This window comes from Harpia harpyja, chromosome 1 (genome assembly GCF_026419915.1).
Source record: "Harpia harpyja isolate bHarHar1 chromosome 1, bHarHar1 primary haplotype, whole genome shotgun sequence".
Classification (NCBI taxonomy): Eukaryota; Metazoa; Chordata; class Aves; order Accipitriformes; family Accipitridae; genus Harpia; species Harpia harpyja.
This window is the reverse complement of record NC_068940.1, coordinates 57598950-57608954: the sequence shown is the minus strand read 5'-3', so window position 1 is coordinate 57608954 and position 10005 is coordinate 57598950. Positions and strand designations below refer to the sequence as shown.

The 10005-nt window shown below is 43.2% G+C and overlaps 1 protein-coding gene across 2 annotated transcripts in view; it reads right to left on the bottom strand.

Annotated features, from left to right (window-relative positions):
- Positions 1–2005: 2005 nt before the first annotated feature.
- EGFR (epidermal growth factor receptor) overlaps positions 2006–10005 on the bottom strand; it is a 167650-nt gene continuing 159650 nt past the window's right edge. For both annotated transcript variants that reach the window (XM_052795503.1, XM_052795494.1), the window contains exon 28: positions 2006–9618. In XM_052795503.1, the coding sequence (XP_052651463.1) occupies positions 9242–9618 (377 nt within the window). In that variant the 3' untranslated portion in view covers positions 2006–9241. The remainder of the gene's footprint in view (positions 9619–10005) is intronic.

The window sequence follows — 10005 nt, the reverse complement described above, 5'->3', positions numbered from 1 at the left end:
CAAATATCATGCGATCTTAAGGAAGCTGAGTCACCTTCTCTGCAGTTCCCAGCACCTGCCTTTGGTAATTGCAAGGTCCCTCTTGCCAGACTCAGGCCCGGTACAAATACTCCTTGTTAAATGCTGCTGCAGAAGTGTTGCCCCAGTCTGCAGCCTTAGGACAGGAACAAGCAAGGCCATTGTCATGATTTATCCCCAGCTGGCAATTAAGCACCACACAGCCACTCGCTCACTCCTCCTAACCCAGTGGGATGGGGGTGAGAATCGGGAAAAAAAAAGTAAAACTCATGGATTGAGATAAAGACAGTTTAATAGGAGGGAAAATAATGATGATGATAATAGTAGTAGTAATAATAATGTAATATACAGAACAAGCGACGCACAATACGGTTGTGTCGTGGTTTCAGCCCAGCGGGTAACAAAGGACCGCGCAGCCGCTCACTCACTCCTCCCCCCCGCCCCCGGTGTGATGGGGAGGAGAATCAGAAAGGAGAAAAGAAAAAAACCCAGAAGCTTGTGGGTTGAGATACAGACAATTTACTGGGACAACACAAAAAGAGAAGTTACAACAACAACGGTACTAATAAAAGAAATATACAAAACGAGTGATGCACAGTGCAACTGCTCACCACCCGGAACCCGATGCTCCGCCACTTCCCCTACCGAAAGCCCCCCCAGCCCACTCCCCAGTTATATACTGAGCATGATGTCACATAGTATGGAATAGCTCCTTGGCTAGTTCAGGTCAGCTGTCCCGGCTGTGGCCCCTCCCAGGTTCCTGTGAAAATTAACTCTATCCAGCTGAACCCAGGACAGGTTGCTCACCACCCGCTGACCAATGCCCAGCCAATCCCCGAGCCGTGGTGTCCCCTGGCCAACTCCCCCCCCAGTTTATATACTGGGCATGACGTCATATGGTATGGAATACCTCTTTGGCTCGTTTGGGTCAGCTGTCCTTGCTGTGTCCCCTCCCAGCTTTTTGTGCACTCCCAGCCTCTGCTGGCTGGGCAGTATGAGAAGCTGAGAAGTCCTTGACTCTGGTATAAACACTGCTTAGCAACAACTAAAACATCAGTGGGTTATCAACATTCTTCTCATCCTAAATCCAAAACACAGCACTATACCAGCTACTAGGAAGAAAATTAACTTTATTCCAGCCGAAACCAGGACACCATCTGTGACCAGTTTCTACGGAAATGTGAACACCCCAAAGAGCGCCGGTAAAGCCGTTCCATGTTCAGTGCCGTAGTGAGCATGTAGGTCTGTCTCAGGTTCTGTGGTAGGTGGTCCCACTACGGCTGTGGGCCTCCTCAGAGTGTGTTGGCTCTTTTATTGGCCGCCTTGGAAATTTCTTACATGATCTGATGTAATTACCGAGTGTTCAGATTAGTTCCCTAGAGGCTGGCTTTGTTGCTTTCCTGGGTTGAGCTCAGGAGTGCCAAAGGGTGAGGCTTGGAAGAGACTTGTATTCCTCTCCTATCTTTAAACAGCAATTTCCTTTATCTTATCTTAACCTACCATATCCTGTGCAGGCAGACAGGGGGGTTAAACTGCAGCTGTTTCTTTGGCTGTCTTCTCCTCTTGCACCCTTTGTCACTTTTTATGGTCATTTGAAGTTGGCCGCACTGAGCTCAGTGTAATGTCTGAATGCTGGTCCTTCCCAAATACTTGCACTTTTCTATACCTACACCATTCTTCATTTTAAGTTCCTCTCTTTTGGTGCTTTGACAGTGGGATTTAGTCCCATCAGTGTCCCCACCTCTCTGGGGTAAGTACAGAGGCATTGCTCTGCCTTTGTTATCCTATCTTGCGAAATATGGAGAACAGCAGTTTCTTGTCTGATAAAGACTTTTGAATTTTAAGTTGTTTTCTTATCTTCACAGAGGAGGTGTATGGATGTACAACATTATTATTCTTCATAATATCATTACTAACTTACATAGAACCTTCCCCAAGCCAGCTGATCACTAAAGGAGGGGGAAATCACATGCCAAACCAGCAAAGATTTATTTAATTACTTTTATTAAAATAAAAATATCATGCATTAATACGCATTAGACATTTCTGAGAACCAGTAATATGAAGATTAAGACTATGTCGTTTCTGCATAAAATAGGTTGAGCTGGTAAGACATGCAGCCTACGTATTGGAAGGGACTGGCTGGAAAGATAAAATGAGAAAGGTGCTGTAGTGGCTTTTTTTTCTGTGTACAAAGTTCATCTATAAAGACAAAAATTATTTAATTTACTAACCGTGATACCAGGGACTTATCCAGGCTGAATGTGTACTGACAGTTCCAGCTCCTCTCTTCTTTACTGTCTTGTCAACCCAGTGTATTTTGCTCTGTCATGTTGAGGACCCTGTAATTCCCTTAATCTTTGTCTGCTACCTGTTCCACCAGTTGGATAATTAAACACCAATACTCAGGGGACGCTGGGGCTTTGTTTGACTGGCTTAGCTAACAGAATTTCTCTTTCTGCCTAGTGTAGTACAACAATTTAAGTCACCAGTGTGACTCTGGTCAAGACTTTATTTTGCCTTTCCTTACGAGGGAGTCCTGTGTTGCTGTTGTACAGCTCATAGCTGTGCAATTCAGAAATGGTCAGCAGTACGGCTTCATACACCACACATCACATGGGTGAGCTTTTGTGGGATTGCTTGGACTCTGCTTCTGCTATTATCATAAAAGTGAAGTGAGAACCTGCCATACAATTCAAAAGAGCAGCTTTTATTAGCGCCCTGATAAGCAGCACCTGGGCTTTCATATTGCACTTGCAATGGTCACATGTGTTAGCTGTATTACTGCTCACATTACGAAACTCCAGCACTGTGCATGCAGAGAGTCAAAGAGTCTTGAAGAGAGGAAAGGGTCCTGTTAATAGCTTCACTAAGCTCTGGATAAATCCCCAAGGTGACAACTTTTAGGAGAAAAAAATCTAAGTCCATCAATAAAGAACCCTTAATGTGAGTTCTTCTCTGGCTACAAACCCTACAAGCTAGCCACTGATTTTTCTTCCCCCCAAATACAACAGTATATTACAATAAAAGTTCTCCAAAAATTAAAAACAATTAAAAAGAATAATATACACCCCTTTTTTATCGCTCAATATACAAACAATCTTTGATCAACAGTATAAACCATTAAACCATATAAAAGTCAAGAGTTTCTTATTGTACAAATAGTGCTTTCATAGTTGAGTAACTTTACAATGCTGCGAGGGTACCATCTGTATCTATGGATATATTGCTTGACAGTTTATTAAAACCAAGACACGATACCTTATACTTGGTTGATTGCATCGATACAAAGCAGCCTAAAATGGGCAATGGATCCATAGGATCTCTGATTATTGCGAGGGATTTTCAAAAATCACTCAACATTAGCCTCGTTTTATACTCTCAGTGTAATCAAGTTAAACATCCCATTAATTTCAAGGAGAACGATATTAGGAACATAGGATTAAAAAGCAACCTAGCTATGTGAAGCCAAGCCTCCTAGCATTGTAGACAACTACTTTACTTATTCCCTTTCACAGAATATAAGGATAACATTGATGGTGGTTGCAAATGCACACTCTCCAGCTAGCTTGTGAGAGGTAAGGAGAAGGGTCTGGGTAAATTCCAGCATGACTGGAAACGATGTACCGTATCTGCTGCATAGGAACAACACTTTCAACCAGTCCAGTCATTAGCGGCAGGTCTGATTGCTGGTTTTCACCTTATTAATCACAAAAATCCATTACTTCAAGGTGAGAGGTACAAAGAGACCACAAGGCCCCCACTGTCGTGCATCCAGACAGCCCCATCTGCACCACGTAAGAAGACGAGAGCAAAGTTGGTGAGCACCAGCCCTGAATCTTGGCCAAAGGCATTTTGGCTGCTGACTTCAGCGGTGCAACAAGTGGCATGTTTTTGCCAGCTAGGTCTCCAGTTACCAGTTTTTCCTCAGGAAACCCTTTTTTTGGATGCTGCTGAGGGTTTGCTTGACCACCAACTGTGGTACAGCCTACTAATGCTGCACTCTTCTCTCCCTGTAAAAGAAGGAGGGGTTGCATGCAGCACTTCTGACCAACCCGCAATTCTCAGTCCACATGGCCATGGTAATACAGGTGATCTGCCAAAACACATAATGTTGAATGGAGGCAGGACACGTGGCAGAAAGTAAAGCCTATCATGGAAGCGCTGTGATTTCAACTCCCCCGCATAATTAAAGTAATACATAACCAAAAGCGTTATTGGTTTCAAGTCTCACTGCCTGCCTACACACTTCCTCACATAAAAAGCAGTTATCTCATCATGTCTCATCTTCACATCATTGTATTTTTCCTGATACTGAGCCAAAACTTCATGTATTTGTTTCTTTTTTTCTTGACTGTGTCTCTGTTTAGCTATTGCATTGAGTAGAAAATGAATCGAAATGGAGTAGAGGTTGTAGGTCTGGCCCTGAAGTGATACCTGGTCCTGATACTTGTTTGGTTTTCTGTAGACAGGCCTCACACTCCTGTCAAGCCCTCTTGGCTCAGTGGAGGTCTGGCCTAGCCCCAGTGAAGAGTGGAGATCTTCAGCTTTTCCCTGTAATGAGAGGCTGTGGAAGTGGTGATCAATACCCTATTCCTTTAAAGCAAGAAAACAAGACGTTACATCTTTGGTCCTAATGCAGCCCATTTGACAAGCTACTTGAAGGTGTCGTGTTTTTATTTTGTATAAATTTTTTTTCTTTTTTTTTTTTTATTATTTTAAAAAGGGTCCTTAAAAGTTGTATGTCAGAGCAAAGAGATAACACTTACAAAAAGAAAGCTAGAAAATGGGATCCCAATATAAAAATTTGAACCAGTGGTGATAAAACATTATAAAGCATTCTTGCTAAGTGTTATACACAGTTTGACATTTCATGAGTATATGGTCTCCATCAGGAAGGAGGACACAGGTATATTTTCATACTTTGTCCTGATTCAGATGTTTTCTCACAGAGAAACATGGGGGGAAACAAAAGCCAGAGTACCATAACTGCTCATTTGGAGAGGCAGCAGTCGTACTAACAGAAGACGTTGAACTCTGAATCTGAAAAATGAGCACTTGTCTGGAAATGCAAAGTTTCTCCTTGGCACCCTGGAGCAGCCCCAGACAGACCGAGGACACCCCAGGCACTTTGTGATGGGACCTCTTTAAGCTGTTTGGGGTCCTGTGACATTGTTGTAGCCCTAACTGTGTCTCCCAGGGAAGAGAAGAGATTCACCCCATAGCACGAATGCCACATACATTGGTTTTCGCACAAGCAATCTCTGCAAGAAGACTTCACTTCAAGCTGGTAGCAGGGATAGGAGCTATGTGTGTCTATTCCCACCCGTACCTGCTGGAACAGTCAACAGCCTCAGTGATGTCCCTGGGCAAATTTGGCAGCTGTCTCGGGTATGGATTGGCCGGCTGGCATTCCTTCCCTGGCATTACTCAACCTACACAAGCCCCTTACTTTCAAATAAACCACAGGACTACATTTTCTAATGCTGGGGCTTCACGTGGCCATCGGATGATGATGCTGGTGGGACAGGGCATCACCTTGAGGCGTCCCAGAAACCACCATCTAGTTCCAACTGCTCTCTCTAGAAAACTCATGGTATTGTTGCCTGCCAGCTGGAAACAAAAGCAAGCCCCCGGCCTCTCGGATGAATTTACCCAACAAGACCAATTGCAACATGAAAGAAATTTCCCAAGCCAACTCCCTTTTCAGCAGAAGAAAACAACCCAAGGCCCAAATGAAGTCAAGTGCGCTGACACTGTACAGAGATCACTGGAAAACATCAAAGTAAGATGAAGACTCTTGACTTAACTTACATTTTTATATACTTAGCAGTTATTAAAAGTCTTAAATTATTATTGCAAAAGCGGTTCCATATTAACTGCGGCTTTATGATTAAGAGACGCTAAGCACTAACTTGTGAGTGGTTTTATTTTGCCTTCCATGAGAAATACAGTAAAAAGGGAAATTTTAAGTTTCTCGATTGGTGAGACTATGTTAGCTTTTAAAAGTGGCTGTGGCCTGATACATTTCCCCATTTAGTTGCATTTTAAAAATCAGCCTTTTCTACCCACACCTCCCAAGAGACAATGGCAGAACTTTCAAGTTATTTTTGGATGCTGATTTATGCTGCCTAACTGTGTTTGCCTTTATGAGCACCTATGATCTGCAGGGGGCTCCTTGCTGTTAAATGGTCAGTGAGCTGCAGTGGGAAAACCAGACCATTTCAGCTGCTTATTGATTTTTTTTTTTCATCTCAGTGGAAATCATTTAGTACATTGCTAATGCCTGTTACCCTATGAGCACCACCTTGCGTAGCACCCGTGCCTCCAGCAAACAGCCACACAGCTGCGCGGTCCCATCTGCTCCTAGTGCCGCTGTATCTGCCCCTGCAGGCACTGCCCACAGACTACAGCACACTGCCCAGTTTTTATTTGTTGCTGGCTTTTGAATCATTAATGAGTTGCCGATTTACAAATCACAGCTTACAGGATGCCTATTTACCAGAACTACTTTACAATATAGCTGATCCCACCAATCTGGAATCTGTGCATTTGTATTCAGAGTCTGTGGTCCTACATCCTCTTTCCTACTTTTCTCATCAAAAACAATACATTTAAAAAGCGATGCTCTTTCAAACTTCCATTGCTTAATTTTTAGATGAATCTCCTTGTTTCTAGCAATAAGTCGCTACTGAATCCCTCCTGAATTGTTTGAAAAGGGCAAGCATATTAAACTCTATTAAATAATTTTCATGCTACATAATGCTGGTGATATATATTGCTGCTTCTTAGTGGCTTTCTTGTTTTAGCTAACAGATTAAAATAAAACATCAATAAATTCCTTTGTGCTATAGTGTTGGAAAGATTCTGCAGGAGAACATGCACTATGTGATTTTTTAGTGTTCTGCTTGAAGACATAACAGATTTAGCAAATTGAAAATTATCTGTGATTTCTGTTAAGATCTTTTTTTGGTTTTATGTACATTCCTCCTGGGGCGGTGGGTGGAGAAAAGCAGCGCTGCCTGTGCGTACATGTTGCACGCTTGTGAGAGCAACACAACAGCTCTGCTCTCAGGAATGCTAGGAGAAATCTGCCACTAATTGGACGTGGGAACTGAATTTTGGTTAGCGTTTTAAATACAAGCCAGTAATAATCAAAGTCAAACATTGCATCCTCCATACCGCTGTGCCTGGGACTTGGTCACGGTGACACACATGTACCAAACAGGACAGTCTTTGGATTTTGACCCAATATACTTCTTTACCCTAGACTGGCAGCGTGGCCAATGAGCTACTGCACACACACAAGCTGCTAATGCATTTTACACCGTGTTACTTATAAAAGGGGTCATTTCACATGACCATTCTTCTCCTTCGTTCCTCAATAAATCTGTAAAAACAATGTTCTGAGGATTTGCTGCCTGATCCTGGACTCCAGATGCAATACTTAAACTGAAACACACTGATATATTCAAAACACAGTGGCAGCATAAATTTGACTATTTCTTGCTACTTAATATAGACAACAGATCCTCTGCAACTCAGCTGCTTATGCTACCCTTAAGCAAGTTGCCAATGTTCAACTAGTTAAGGACCTTTGTACCAAAATCACCAAATGCACATTTGCTTTCTGATCTAGTGGTTTGATTAAAATAGCACTGCCAAGTTGCTGGGGGGATGCATCTAAATTACTGACTAAATTCACACTTTAGGCACTTTACTCCTCCTACATTCATAAAAATGTTAATGATGGAAGAATGTGAAGTTCTGTATCATGGGCCCCTGGAAAGAATAGCTGCTTTTGCTGCTGTGATTGATTTATACTATCAAGCTAAAATCTTAGTCTTGCCTCGCCTGCCTATTCCACACTGACAACAGAAGATGATGCTGGGTATTTTAAAGAAGCAGTAGGCAGCCCTGTGTCTCAGAAGAAGGAGATAATATTTTCCATCACTCCAGATTATTCTTCCTTTCCTTAATTCACTCTCACTGCCCCTCCTGCATTGCCAGGATATGTAACTCCAAAGGGACAGGCAACCAGCTCCAGCCTCTGCCCCAGCTTGGTACAGCAACTGGCAGTACTCCGCCTTGAAGCGAGTAAAGTGTAACACCGATATATCCCTTTTCTTTGCCAAATGTATAAGGGAAAATGATTTCTGCTCTGAGGCCCTTTAAGAAGGAAATGAAACTGCTTGGCTAGAGCTACCTGTGTTTCTCGCCCTAGTCAAGTTTAATTTAGTATAGTTCTTCCAGTCTGTCTCATGAATGCTCCAATTTGCCACCATTTGCACTTCCCTGACATTTAATTAAAGTCTGTTAAACATTATTTGACACTTCATTTTTCAGTTACGGCAACATCTTTAACAGTTTTGTTGAAGAAAGGCATTTTGACAACTTGACAGCTGCATAAGGGATCAGAAAAAAAATGTCTTGCATTTGACCATCAGAAAACAGACTAGCGAGCACTTTATAACCATATACAGTCAACTTTGAGGTGAGCTCCTCCTGTCAGTTTTTAGCAATAGTGGTCAGTAGGTGATGCGCTGTGCTGTTTTGCTTCTTGTGCTAGTTTTCCCCGGAGCGATCCATGCCATACTGCCCTGGGCAGAATCTCCCACACGTCCCCCAGATGCACTTCTCCTCTTCGTGCCAAGAGGCAGTATATGGAGCCAATTTGTAAAAATCCAGTGGTTTGGAGTAACTGTTTCTGTTCCAGGAGTTTTGGAAAACTATTTAGTCACATTTTTTTTTCCTGCTGGTGATCTGAGCACCACATAGCAGACCAGCAGTACAAGCGTCTGATCTTTTAAAAGATCCAAAAATTCTGTTAGAAACATTTATAAAAATACAGACTGTAGAAAGGAATTTGAGTGTACAATGTGTACAGCTCTCAAGTTCATCCCAGAGTGGCTTCTTACCATGCTACCATTTGAAAATGAAAGGAATGCATCCGTATTTCTTCTGTCCAGGAAGACCCCGCTTCATCCCAACATGCACCTGAGTGCAGGCTATGGGCCTCAGTTATTATGTGGAAATGGGCAAGAAAAGACCCAAACTATCATCATATAGGCTTTGCAGTTTCAGCCCCCATGCTGAAAAAGACAGGTGTGCTTATTGATGCATTGTGGTTGCTGTTCGCTCTGAGCAAGAGTCTGTTCTTGCAGCAGCCAGGTAGTTCACCGAGAGTCTGGCTTGCCTCGCTGCAAGAAGAAATTCTCTATGGTCATGCCGAGGCTTCAATGTATTCACTTTTTGGTGCTGCTACCTTCAAGTACTCCGGGTTTTCTGCCGCGGGAACTTTCAAGAGACCATTAGGTTTGGTTTCCTTCGGTAAGAAGTCCTGCTGGTAGTCAGGATTGTCCAGATTTATTTGGTGGTTGCCCGCCTGGATCCAGTAAGGAGAGCTCTCGAAGACTGTCTTGGCCAATGGAGACTGGTTGGTGTTGAGATACTCAGGGTTATCCACAGCTGTGCTGTGTGAATTCTGGTAGCTGGAGTCCGTGGGGACCTTTGAGTTTGCTGTGAGAGAGAAGTTGTTGTAGATTGGATTCTGGACTGCTGAGGCAGATACTTTCTTGGGCACCAACTGGTTGACGTACTCTGGAATAAAAAGAAAATAAAAATCAGAAGGAATGAAAATGAAAGCATGTAACTAATGCAGCCATTTGCGTCACTTGAGGTGTAGTTTCAACCCAGCTGCCACTTGCTCTTTGCACACAGCATCTCACTGAACTTCCTGGCGTGGCAGAGAGCCAAAGGCAAGGACTGCCTGCCATGCCGTGGCACCAAACGCACTGCCCTGAAGTTCACCTTCAGGAATTCGGTTTGCAAAGCAGCAGAAAGATGGCTTGGACCACGAGACAGCGAGATAGCTACTGCTGATTTTAGTGACGTGTGGGTGGCTACGTCCCAGATACTGTTCTGAAATCACAGTCTCGGAGCTTAGCTGCCAGAAGCTGTTTCCCTAGAAAAATGTTTAGAGATGAG